Source organism: Bufo bufo, chromosome 3 (assembly GCF_905171765.1).
Source record: "Bufo bufo chromosome 3, aBufBuf1.1, whole genome shotgun sequence".
NCBI lineage: Eukaryota > Metazoa > Chordata > Amphibia > Anura > Bufonidae > Bufo > Bufo bufo.
The window spans coordinates 460,895,896-460,909,959 of record NC_053391.1 but is presented as its reverse complement, the minus strand read 5'-3'; the positions used below and the strand labels follow the sequence as shown (position 1 = coordinate 460,909,959).

The following is a 14,064-nucleotide window of genomic DNA, read 5'->3' as shown; positions in this document are numbered from 1 at the left end:
TTTGGAAGAAACACACAACACTATGTGTGGAGAAAAAGAGGCACAGCACACCAACATCAAAACCTCATCCCAACTGTGAAGTATGGTGGTGGGGGCATCATGGTTTGGGGCTTCTTTGCTGCGTCAGGGCCTGGACGGATTACTATCATCAAAGGAAAAATGAATTCCCAAGTTTATCTAGACATTTTGCAGAGACTTAGGCCATCTGTCCACCAGCTGAAGCTCAACAGAAGATGGGTGTTGCAACAGGACAACGAGTCAAAGCATAGAAGTAAATCAACAACAGAATGGCTTAAACAGAAGAAAATACGCCTTCTGGAGTGGCCAGTCAGAGTCCTGACCTCAACCAGATTGAGATGATGTGGCATGACCTCAAGAAAGCGATTCACACCAGACATCTCAAGAATATTGCTGAACTGAAACATGACTGTTGTGCACGTCTGATCTGCAACTACAGGAACGTTTGGTTGAAGTTATTGCTGCCCAAAGAAGGTTCAACAGTTATTAATTCCAAGGGTTCACATACTTTTTCCACCTGCACTGTGAATGTTTACATGGTGTATTCAATAAAAACATGGTAACATTTAATTCTTTGTGTGTTGTTAGTTTAAGCAGACTGTGATTGTCTATTGTTGTGACTTAGATGAAGATCAGATCACATTTTATGACCAATTTGTGCAGAAATCCATATCATTCCAAAGGGTTCACATACTTTTTCTTGCAAATGTATATATATCGACTGCATCAGCTCTGTGATATTCTGTCTCACTCTGGATTTAGTGTATGATTTAATGAGCAGGAGTTTTTACTGGAAGAAGATATCCTGCCTTCAACGATATTTTTATATGTCTACTTGAAACTTAGTACCCACAGGAGGAGCTAGACAAACAGATCCAAGGATTCTTTGTAATCACAGGTTCTGCTTGCAATATTATTTTCCTTCCAATATTGTTTTCCTTACATTTAGGGACAAAAAAATTCAGTACATACAGTATGTAGGTTTCTTTAGAGATGTATACATGTCCTTCCAGAAAACTGTTTACATTTTAAGTGCAAGCTTTGGGAAAAGATTTCTGGATCTAACAGACACCAAACACAAAGCTTAGGCACAGAGCTGTAAAACATGTGTAATGAGTTTGGGTTGGAAGACTCAATGTCGATAAGTTGATAAATCTCCCCAACTTTCTCGCTGTCAGTGCATTTAAAGGGAGTCTGTCACCAACCTGACTGGTTTTAAACCGATCACATAGTTCAGTCGGACATGACACAGATGGTACCTTTGTTTCATTTTTCAGATCATCCAACTCTGCCCCTCAGTAAACTCCGGCCAGCCCTGTGGCTCTGTGACATCATATTTCCCTATAGGCCGTTCGCGCATCGCTGCAGCGAGTGAAGCAGGGGAACTTGGGCACTTTAAGCAAACTTTACGCCCATGGGCACTTGCGACGGCTCATTAGCATATCAGAAAAACGACTTTTTGGGCCATTTGGATTATCTGAAAAACGAAAGAAAGGGTACCATCTGTGTCACGTCTTTGTGTCCCACTGAACTATGTGATCGGTTTAAAACCAGTCAGGTTGGTTGACAGACTCCCTTTAATCATTACATTACTAGGCTGAAAACTTGTCCTGATCTAAGGACAACTAGACTGAAAAGATAAAAAAACTCACCAGGCTTGCAGAAAATTGCAAATGAACATACACCTGTATTTTGGTTCGGACATAGACAAATTTTTCCAACCACCCAGATCACAATTTCGGCAGACAGAAGTCATCTGTTAGCCATCGCTAACAACAATTTGCGTCAAATTTTCAAACAACGGTCGGCTAGAATATCAGATTGTAATTGTGTTGGACCAAAGTGGAGCGTTTCTAACCACTGCTCACGTTTCATAAAATATTGAAAGCGACAGAGATTCGTAATAAGTAGCAAAATTTTTGCACACTGCACAACAATTTCCAACTTCTATACACTATGCCTAATTGTCTCAGTCTTGCCGTCAGTCTTTGCACGGATCTTGCCTGTTGGGTGGTTGTGAGTCATCCTCCACATTCAATGCTGACTTCAATCAACGTTTCAAGCCTCTCAGGTTTCCAGTATCTCATACCAATGGACATCGCTTTTGTTGGCAGCTCCAAATCCAGAACCTAGAGTGTACCAAGAAGATTATTACCATTGTACTACAACGGATACCTGTATAAGTTTATATCTAGCATGTGACACAGATGTCTGATCAAATCCTAAGTTATTTCTATAATTCAAAGAAAAAAATTATTATGAGCACTTATAAGTTAACCCTTTCATGACTGGGCCCAAAAAGGCCTGAATGTCCAGGCAACTTTTTGTCATTTTGTGCACATGGTGGTTTAGTGACCATAGCTTTTTTATTTGTTTGACTACGGAAATAATTTTAGCGATTTTTTTATTTTTATTTTTTACTTGCCACTTAGGACTTTTTATTAGAATGTTTTTTAGAGTTTTTTTTCTTTTTTTAGGTTTAATTTGGAGGAAAACCGCTAATTATTATTAGAAAGTAACTTTTGTTTTAATTATAGCTTTCTATTTCTTAACCGCCTCCGGACCGCCTAACGCAGGATCGCGTTCCGGAGGCGGCTGACTCAGGCACAATCACGCATCTACGCGTCATCTCGCGAGAGGCGAGATTTCCTGTGAACGCGCGCACACAGGCGCGCGCGTGCACAGGAACTGCAGGCAATCGAGTGGATCTGCAGCCTGCCAGCGGCGATCATTCGCTGGCAGGCTGTAGATCCGATTTTTTTAACCCCTTAAAGGTATATTAGACGCTGTTTTGATAACAGCGTCTAATATACCTGCTACCTGGTCCTCTGGTGGTCCCTTTTGCTTGAATCGACCACCAGAGGACACAGGCAGCTCTGTAAAGTACCACCAAACACCACTACACTACACCCCCCCTGTCACTTATTAACCCCTTATTAACCCCTGATCACCCCATATAGACTTCCTGATCACCCCCCTGTCATTGATCACCCCCCCTGTAAGGCTCTATTCAGATGTCCATATGTGTTTTGCGGATCCGAGGATCCGCAAAACACATACGGACGTCTGAATGGAGCCTGACAGGGGGTGATCAATGACAGGGGGGTGATCACCCCATATAGACTCCCTGATCACCCCCTGTCATTGATCACCCCCCCCTGTAAGGCTCCATTCAGACGTCTGTATGTGTTTTGCGGATCCACGGATCCGCAAAACACATACGGACGTCTGAATGGAGCCTTACAGGGGGGTGATCACCCCATATAGACTGCTTGATCACCCCCCTGTCATTGATCACCCCCCTGTAAGGCTCCATTCAGACGTCCGTATGTGGATCCACGGATCCGCAAAACACGGACACTGCGGAACCGCAAAACACGGACACTGGCAATGTGCTTTCCGCATTTTGCGGATCCGCACATTGCCAGACCTATATAGAAAATGCCTTTTCTTGTCTGCAATTGCTCTACAGAAAACGCAGTGTTCGCCCGATCAGGCCTGATCTTGTGCGCACACTTGTGTTCAGTCCGCCCCACCGCAGTGACAGAATTTTTTTTTTTCTGATCACTGCAAAAACATCGTAAAATCAGTGCGGCGCTATAAAAAGATCACTTTTGAGGGGCATGGCGAGTTCATAGAAGATTTTTTTTTTGTCACAAGTTAGCGGAAATAGATTTTTTGTTTTTTCTTACAAAGTCTCATATTCCACTAACTTGTGACAAAAAATAAAATCTCACATGAACTCACCATACCCCTCACGGAATCCAAATGCGTAAAAATTTTTATATTCCAGACTTCTTCTCACGCTTTAGGGCCCCTAAAATGCCAGGGCAGTATAAATACCCCACAAGTGACCCCATTTCGGAAAGAAGACACCCCAAGGTATTCGCTTAGGGGCATATTGAGTCCATGAAAAATTTAACTTTTTGTCACAAGTTAGCGGAAAGGGAGACAATTTCCGCTAACTTGTGCCAGAAAAAAAAAAACTTCGATGAACTCGCCATGCCCCTCACAGAATACCTTGGGGTGTCTTCTTTCCAAAATGGGGTCACATGTGGGGTATTTATACTGCCCTGGCATTTTAGGGGCCCTAAAGCGTGAGAAGAAGTCTGGAATCCAAATGTCTACAAATGCCCTCCTAAAAGGAATTTGGGCCCCTTTGCGCACCTAGGCTGCAAAAAAGTGTCACACATGTGGTATCGCCATACTCAGGAGAAGTAGGGCAATGCGTTTTGGGGTGTCTTTTTACATATACCCATGCTGGGTGAGAGAAATATCTCTCTAAAATGACAACTTTGTATAAAAAAAAAAAAATCGGAAAAGTTGACTTTTACAGAGATATTTCTCTCACCCAGCATGGGTATATGTAAAAATACACCCCAAAACACATTGCCCTACTTCTCCTGAGTATGGCGATACCACATGTGTGACACTTTTTTGCAGCCTAGGTGGGCAAAGGGGCCCACATTCTAAAGAGCACCTTTAGGATTTCACAGGACATTTTTTACACATTTGAATTTCAAACTACTTCTCACGCATTAGGGCCCCTAAAATGCCAGGGCAGTATAACTACCCCACAAGTGACCCCATTTTGGAAATAAGACACCCCAAGGTATTTCGTGATGGGCATAGTGAGTTCATGGAAATTTTTATTTTTTGTCACAAGTTAGTGGAATATGAGACTTTGTAAGGAAAAAATTAAATAAAAATCATCATTTTCCGCTAACTTGTGCCCAAAAAAAAAAATTCGAGGAACTCGCCATGCCCCTCATGGAATACCTTGGGGTGTCTTCTTTCCAAAATGGGGTCACTTGTGGGGTATTTATACTGCCCTGGCATTTTAGGGGCCCTAATGCGTGGGAAGTAGTTTGAAATCCAAATGTGTTAAAAATGCCCTGTGAAATCCTAAAGATGCTCTATAGAATTTGGGCCCCTTTGCCCACCTAGGCTGCAAAAAAGTGTCACACATGTGGTATTGCCGTACTCAGGAGAAGTAGGGCTATGTGTTTTGGGGTGTATTTTGGGGTGTATTGTATTTAAATCTCTGTCAAATGACAACTTTGTATAAAAAAAATGGGAAAAGTTGTCTTTTAGAGAGATATTTCTCTCACCCAGCATGGGTATATGTTTTTTTTTATCAAAGACATGTAGAACAATAAATTTAGAGAAAAATTTATATAGAAATGTAGTTTTTTTTAAAAAAAAATTACAACTGAAAGTGAAAAATGACATTTTTTTGCAAAACTTTCGGCATATTTCGATTAATAACAAAAAAAGGTAAAAATGTCAGCAGCAATGAAATACCACCAAATGAAAGCTCTATTAGTGAGAAGAAAAGGAGGTAAAATTCATTTGGGTGCATGACCGAGCAATAAACCGTGAAAATAGTGTAGTGCAGAATTGTAAAAAATGGTCTGGTCATTAAGGGGGTTTAAGCTTGGGGAGCTGAGGTGGTTAAATATTAAAACTGACACAAAAATTAATTATTGCAATGGGTTACCTATTTTGTGATGATCGTTTTCATATATTACATGTACAGGTTTGAGAGAACAGGGCGACTAACTCAGCGCTGGGATTAAAGTACTAACTCAGCGACTAACTCAGCGCTGGGATTAAAGTACTGCCAGCACGTGTATATATGTGCTAGCTGCACGGGGCATGTGCAGATAACACATATATAGCCGTATGGCAGTCTGAAGGGGTTAAATATACCATAGTCATAAGCATATTAACACTTTTTCAATTAGTTTTGATTGCACCAATTGAGAATGAATGCAGTTCAATAGAGAATAAATGGAGTGCCATTTGACATGTGTGACCTTCTTCTCTATTCATACGGTGGCCCGAGGATCTCATAGGTCCACCCCCACTGATTGGATACTTATCCCCTATCTTCAAGATAGTTTCTTTCATAGCACAACTCCTTTAAAGGCTATGTACACCTTTGGGGGCAATTTTTTATTATTGCATTGTAATAATTTTGAGCCAATTTTCTTTTTTTTTTATTGGTCTTTTTTAAAAATATTACTTGCTTTTTTCTGTACAGAACTGAAATACTCTTGAAGCACCCTTTGGATTTTCTGTCTCTAAGGCAGTATCCAGTAAATACTTCCTACCTGTGCCATAAATGTAAGGCGCGGTGCTGGAAGATGTTAAAAAGGACTTTTCGCCATGAAAAAGAGTGTAATCTTCAGGCAGCATGTTATAGAGCAGGAGGAGCTGATCGCAAAATCTCCAGTCTTTCAGAGCTCAGCAGCCATGTGGGTCATCTTATTGATGATTGACAGCCCTACATGTATAAGTGTGCATACAGAGATAGCTGTCAGTCACTGGGAACACTTCCCCCATGAACAATGAAATCAGAAATAGCAGAGATATAAATGTATAAGTTACAAGTTTTACTGAATCTTTTCCCATAAAACTATATATCTGCTCTGCTCCTTCTGCTCTATGATGCAGTGCCTGCAGTTTGCACTGCATATTCATAGTGACAGGTTCCTTTCAATGAGATTCTCTAGGAATAAGTGAGGGGGGGGGGGGAACTTTGAGTTGTTTTTTTCTTTCACACGAAGAGACAAACCTTAAAATAAATAGAACTGCTGCCTATAGCAAGCTAATAAGAATCCAGCTGTTTTTGAAGTTAGAACATGAAATTAAAGTGTTAATCTCCTGTCCGATCTGACATCACAGAGAGAGATGCAACTGTAGACAATGTTGTACAATTGCTGAGGCAACCATACAAAACCCAAAGTGTCTTGTGCGCAAGACCTATGAATTAGAATGGGACCAATGCACTATACTCACTGAGTCTGCAGTATTTTTACATGTGAATGCATATTTCAAAAAAGTGAAGTTTTACTTTGGAGATCATTTAAATTACATTGCTGAGAGAGAGAAAAATGACACCTTTTTCATTAAATGGAGTATGCCATGCAAGCAAATAGTTATCTGGCTTAAGGTGAGAACAGCCTTCGATGGTTGCTGGGTCTGGCCGCCTCCCTTGTAGCTTGTCAACAGCATCAACATACTGCTTCACCATTTCCCGGTACAGATCTTCCAGGCACCAGAAATCTGAAAAAATTTAAATATAAAAATCAAGAATACAATAAACATGTTGCTACAGTGCATACAGAATTAAAGGGAATTCTGTATGCACTATGTTAAAGTGGACCTGTCGCCTCTCCTGACATGCCTGTTTTGTTTTTTTTTAAACAAAATTTTATAAAGGAAAAGTACCAGTACACATGTTGGCAATAAAATCACAGAAATCCACATAAGTGATAAGGTCACAATATTTGCCATTTTACCCACTTTTCATAATATGCAATTTACATTGTATCTTTACATTTTCTACAATAATAAAGCAAAAGTAGGTGCTCGTTATCTTCTATTTCCCAATTTTCAGTTTTTCTTTATAACTCCCCTAAGGGTACTTTCACATTTGCGTTGTGAGGATGCGGCAGGTAGTTCCGTTGCCGGAACTGCCTGCCGGATCCGGAAATCCATGCGCAAACGGACAGCATTTGTAGACGGATCCGGATGCGTATCGGTATCGCAAATGCATTGCAATACCGGATCCATCTATCTGGTGTCATCCAGAAAAACATTTTCATGCGCAGACTGGGAAACCGGATCCGTTTTGCCAGAAAACTTGGTGCCGGATCAGGCATCAATGCATTCTGTCGAGTGTTCCGGGAATTTTGGCTGGAGAAAATACTGCAGCATGCTGCGGTATTTTCTCCAGCCAAATACAGTAAGAGTGACTGAACTGAAGACATCCTGATGCATACTGAACGGATTGCTCTTCATTCAGAATGCATTAGGATAAAATTGAAGCGTTTTTTTCCTGTATTGAGTCCCTAGGACGGAACTCAATACCGGAAACCTTTAATGCAAGTGTGAAACTACCCTAACCCAAAACCTGCTAAAACTTATTAACATCCCCCAACTTGCTCCATGGAAGATTGTCCGGACCTCCTATCTTCTGTGTGCCCCCAGTCTACTGTAGATCACTCATCATTAACTGTTCTACTTGGGAGTAGTTTTCCCAGAGTACCCTTCATCTATTCCTCAAGATACCACCTGGTTTCTTGAAAAGGAAGCATCAGTTTCTTTATTTATTCGTATGACATAGAATAGATAATTAATTTCTTCCACTTTTGGAAAAAACTTTTGTCGCCTTTTCTTTATGTTTCACTGTGTCTCCCCTAGGATCCAAAGGTATATATTGAAAAACATATTGTTGTTGGGAGAGTTGTAGCTCTATGTCCCTTACCTTCTTGATATATTCAGTGGCCTCTTCCCATAGGTGAGTTAATTTAGGGCATTCCCATAACCCGTGCAACAGATTAGCATTCTGCAGGTGGCATTTTGGACACCATCTAAGGTAGTGTGCATCTTTGTACGAGAGGTAAAAGGCATATGTGGCCTTGTGTATTATTCAAAATTGCATTTCTCTCCAAGTCTCACTATTGATAACTTTATATGAGTTATGGTGGATTTGGTGATCTCTGTAATGGGGACACCCCTTTGCTCGGTTTTCCTTCCTTTTTGGGATATCTGGCTTTCACTGTGTTGAAGACCCATAACTGGGGCTTCACAATTATTTTGCATATTACTGTTTCCCAGGGAGCTTTGCACTTTGGATTGCTGTGTCGAGACTCTTAAATGAGGCTCCACAGTGTTTTCTGTAGCTGGTCTCCCTAAGATCAGCCATTGTTTTGTTTGATTATTGATAACTTGTCTTACTCTTTCCATACCAGCCTTAAACTTGGCCGTCAAAGAGTTGTCAATTCCCTTTCCCTAAATACTGTACCACCAAGGGGGGTTGAATATGCATTTTGGATTCTCCGGTACAAATCAGATAGTGAGCCTACTTTCCCCCCACGACCCACTAAGGCCTCGAACCACACCAATCTCTCAGAGTCCCCCAGTGTATTTGCCTGTGCTGTACAGTATGATATTATTTGTCTGTATGGGAGAAAATGAGACAGCGTGAGATGGAATTTACTTTGAAACTCTTGCCATGAAAGTATCCCTCTTCCAGAGATTGATAGTATCTGCTTTACCCTGTTGATACCTTTTTCTCTCCATTTACCATACATCTTAGATTGTCTCCCTGACGGGGAGGTCGGAAGGGACCACAATGACATATATGGTGTAATATACATAGGTAGCCTGTAGAGTTTCCTGACCCACCTCCAAGCCGCTGTTGTATCTTTTATCAGTGTGTAATTCTTGACCAATGGTGGTGTATCTCTAATTCTGGTATGTAAAAGCGCCTATTTTGATGCCCAAATACATCAAATGATGTGACATCACCTCTACCCTGTAGGCTACTGAGAATTGAGATTCTGGGTCCTGGAGGTACAACAGCTGGCTTTTGCTTCCATTGATCTTATATCCAGTGGCATCCACATAATAGAGCAGGATTTCTAGAACTTTTCCCAGATGTTCATTTGGGGAATTCAAAAACAGCAGGATGTCATCTGCAAAGTTTTACCTCTTTCTGACCCACCTTTATACCCCGGAATGTATCTGATTGAAACAGAAAGCGAACTAATGGTTCCAAGGCCAAATTAAAAAGAAGGGGAGAAAGGGGCAGCCCTGTCTGGTGCCTTTATAGAGGTTGAAGGGTTACGACAAAAAACCCGGGATGCTCACTCTTGCCTGGGGCCTCCTATACATATTGTTCAAAACAGACCTGAACGGTCCCTGTATCCCAAACACATCAATAGCCCGACCAAGCCACTCCCAATTCACATTATCGAAAGTTTTTTCTGCGTCTACTGACAGGAAGGCTGGGTGACACTTTTTGTCCTGGTTATGAACAATAGTGTGTGTACTCTGTTTCAGTCGGATTAAAGAATTTCCATACGTCTGTGAGATTTGTAGACCCTAACAAAGGCTCGAGATTGTATCCTCTCAAAAGTTTTATGTGTGATTCCCTTCTGTGATGGCGGCAATCTTCCTGTACATCCAGAGGAAAAAAAGGAGACAATGCGGCAGCACTCTGCAAATCAGACAAAGTACAACAATGCTTACAAAAATTATGATGCTAATACTACGCTTAAAAAGCGAGATGCTTGGTCAATGCATTTTGTACAAAACCATCTAAGCCCGTATGCCAAACGTCAAGGCGATCTCTGTTACACGGGTCCTAACACTAAATACTACCTGTTATGCGCCATAATGACCGCCATAAAATTCAGGGAGTGTTGGACCCACATGCATGCTGGATCCACTCTGCCTTTTTCCGTTTTTTGTGCCAAAATGGCCTCCATTACAAGGGATGCAGGTACCAACATGCATGCTGAGCCCACTCTATACCCTTCCTGGTGCTAAACAGCTTCCAATGAATGTAGTGAGAGCAGGCCACAGCTTTATACTGAAAATAATTAAAATCAGCCTATGGGGCAGACAGGCTAATCAGGAGTGCACGACTCGCTGGAGTGCCACATCTCCAGCATTGTAAATCTGCAAAAAAAGAGGGTTAGTCAGCACCTCCCAGTGCGCAGGTGCACGCCGCCATGGCAAAGACCTAGAGGAAAAAAAGGAGACAATGCGGCAGCACTCTGCAAATCAGACAAAGTACAACAATGCTTACAAAAATTATGATGCTAATACTACGCTTAAAAAGCGAGATGCTTGGTCAATGCATTTTGTACAAAACCATCTAAGCCCGTATGCCAAACGTCAAGGCGATCTCTGTTACACGGGTCCTAACACTAAATACTACCTGTTATGCGCCATAATGACCGCCATAAAATTCAGGGAGTGTTGGACCCACATGCATGCTGGATCCACTCTGCCTTTTTCCGTTTTTTGTGCCAAAATGGCCTCCATTACAAGGGATGCAGGTACCAACATGCATGCTGAGCCCACTCTATACCCTTCCTGGTGCTAAACAGCTTCCAATGAATGTAGTGAGAGCAGGCCACAGCTTTATACTGAAAATAATTAAAATCAGCCTATGGGGCAGACAGGCTAATCCTGCACCACCTTGAAGTCTCCTGCCACTAATATCTGTCCCATTTCCTCCTGCAAGATTGCTGTCTCCAGCTCTCCGAAGAAGGCAGCACGAGCAGAATTGTATATATACAGAATACATTGTATATAGTAAGCTGCCCTGCATGGAGGGGTTAAAAATAAAAAATAAATTAACTCACCGAGTCCACTTGATCGCGTAGTTGCGGATCTCTGTCTTCTTCTGTAATGTTGAGCTGCCGGCTAAGGACCTGTGGTGACGTCACATCATATGGTCCCTCACCATGGTGATGAACCATGTGATTGGACCATGTGATGAGCACAGTGACGTCACCACAGGTCTTTTGCCAGGTCCTGAAGATAGAACAGAGACCGGCAGCTATGGAGCAGGTAAGTTAACTTTTTTTTTTTTTTTAACCCCTCCATCCCTAATTTACTTTGCATTCTGTATTAAGAATGCTATTATCTTCCCTTATAACCATGTCATAAGGGAAAATAATAAAATCTACACAACACCTAACCCAACTTCAGTGATGAAGTCCGGGTTTGGGTCTGGGTACCAAACATGCCGATTTTTCTCACGCGGGTGCAAAACGCATTAAAACGCTTTGCTCTCGCGCGGAAAAATCTTGCTTTTTCCCGCAACGCACCCGCATCCGGGCAAAAAACATGGCGCCCGTGTGAAAGAGACCTAAGGCCCCTTTCACACGAGCAAGTTTTCCGCATGGGTGCAATGCATGATGTGAAAGCATAGCACCCACACTGAATCCTGACCCATTCATTTCAATGGGTCTGTGTACATGAGCGTTCTTTTTCACGCATCAGTTCTGCGTTACGTGAAAAACGCAGCATGTTCTAAATTCAGCATTTTTCACGCAGTCCCGGCCCCATAGAAGTAAATGGGGCTTCAGTGAAAAACTGATGGTTGCTAAGAGATGATGTTTGTCAACCTTCAGTTTTTTATCACGCACATGAAAAACGCATCAAAACGCATTGCACCCGCGCGGAAAAAACTGAACGCAATCGCAGACAAAACTGACTGAACTTGCTTGCAAAATGGTGCGAGTTTCACTGAACACATCTGGAGCCAATCTGTCATGCTCGTGTGAAAGAGGCCTAAGGCCTCTTTCACACGGGCGTTGCAGGAAAATGTGCGGGTGCGTTGCGGGAACACCCGCGATTTTTCCGCGCGAGTGCAAAACCTTGTAATGCGTTTTGCACTCGCGTGAGAAAAATCGCGCATGTTTGGTACCCAAACCCGAACTTCTTCACAGAAGTTCGGGCTTGGGATCGGTGTTCTGTAAATAGTATTATTTTCCCTTATAACATGGTTATAAGGGAAAATAAAGCATTCTGAATACAGAATGCAAAGTAAAACAGCGCTGGAGGGGTTAAAAAAATGTTTTAAATCATTTAACTCACCTTAATCCACTTGCTCGCGTAGCCGGCATCTCCGTCTTTCTCTTTTACTGTATAGGACCTGTGGTGAGCATTAACTATAGTTCAAGGACCTGGGATGACGTCACTCTGGTCATCACATGGTACGTCACATGATCTTTTACCATGGTGAATCACCATGGTAAAAGATCATGTGACGTACCATGTGATGACCGGAGTGACGTCATCCCAGGTCCTTGAACTATAGTTAATGCTCACCACAGGTCCTATACAGTAAAAGAGAAAGATGGAGATGCCGGCTACGCGAGCAAGTGGATTAAGGTGAGTTAAATGATTTTTTATTTTTTTTTAACCCCTCCAGCGCTGTTTTACTATGCATTCTGTATTCAGAATGCTATTATTTTCCCTTATAACCATGTTATAAGGGAAAATAATAATGATCGGGTCTCCATCCCGATCGTCTCCTAGCAACCGTGCGTGAAAATCGCACCGCATCCGCACTTGCTTGCGGATGCTTGCGATTTTCACGCAACCCCATTCATTTCTATGGGGCCTGCGTTACGTGAAAAACGCACAAAGAGGAGCATGCTGCGATTTTCACGCAACGCAAAAGTGATGCGTGAAAATCACCGCTCGTGTGCACAGCCCCATAGAAATGAATGGGTCGGTATTCAGTGCGGGTGCAATGCGTTCACCTCCCGCATCGCATCCGCGCGGAATACTCGCTCGTGTGAAAGGGGCCTAACTCTGACTTTAGGTACTGTGACACAGTGAGAGGTTTGGTCTGAGAAAACAGGTATTTTCCTCCCAGCATGTGCTGCTGGGCTGATTTACAGCCAGGTGAGATCAAATACGGGACCAGATTTTAAGTGCCGAACCAGATTTTAAGTGCTGGTCCGGGTTTTGGCAGCACCTGGCTGTCCTTAAATAGGCACCTGGGCTCAGAAGCCATGTCTGTGTGCTGGGATCTGAGGCCTGTGCTGGGCTGGAGAGATGAGGCCCGTGTGTCAGGGGAACAGACCACCTAAAGCCTGTATTTGGACTTTCTGATGCAGAACTGCGACCAAGGTGACTTTTTGTTATATTAACTTGCCATTGGGTGTGAAGTAACACCAACACTGCAAAAGTGAGGTTTTGTTTTTGGCACTATGTGTGAATAAACACTGAAGTTTGAATTACGAACTTGTATTTTGCCTGTGTACTGCGCCCGCTTATCCTAACTACCAGAACGAATCACCACAGTACCCATACACCTTTAAGAGGCTAATTTGGCCAACCGCTATCTTTCCTGACTACCTTATACACATGCACGCTTGGCTCTGCTGAAAATGTCTGAAAATGTTTCCACTGCCAGACACCTCTAGTGGATGCTTACCTAGTGGGAGAACAAAAGATTGGGTGCTGAAATCCAATACACCCAATCCTTCTTTCCCCCAACACCATCTGTCAAGGGGAGTTGGGAGTTCCTCATACACATTAGATCGTTGGACAGCTCCGCCAAAAATGGTGGGTTCCTCCAACAATACTCTAATGTCCATAAGCCTTTTCTTCAGCATAGTAAATATCCTAATATCTTAATCCAACAGCATTCAGCTAGATAGACAAATCTCATATTTCCCTTCAGAGCTGATATCATATAATACAAGACTACAGTGCTAACTT

The 14,064-nt window shown here is 42.4% G+C and overlaps 1 protein-coding gene across 1 annotated transcript in view; it reads right to left on the bottom strand.

The window, feature by feature from the left end:
* Window positions 1-14,064, bottom strand: part of ADPRHL1 (ADP-ribosylhydrolase like 1) — a 56,638-nt gene that overhangs the window by 20,698 nt on the left and 21,876 nt on the right. The window contains 4 exon segments of the mRNA XM_040425178.1: window positions 2,022-2,045; window positions 2,048-2,126; window positions 2,128-2,147; window positions 6,925-7,089. Coding sequence (XP_040281112.1) covers window positions 2,022-2,045; window positions 2,048-2,126; window positions 2,128-2,147; window positions 6,925-7,089 — 288 coding nt within the window.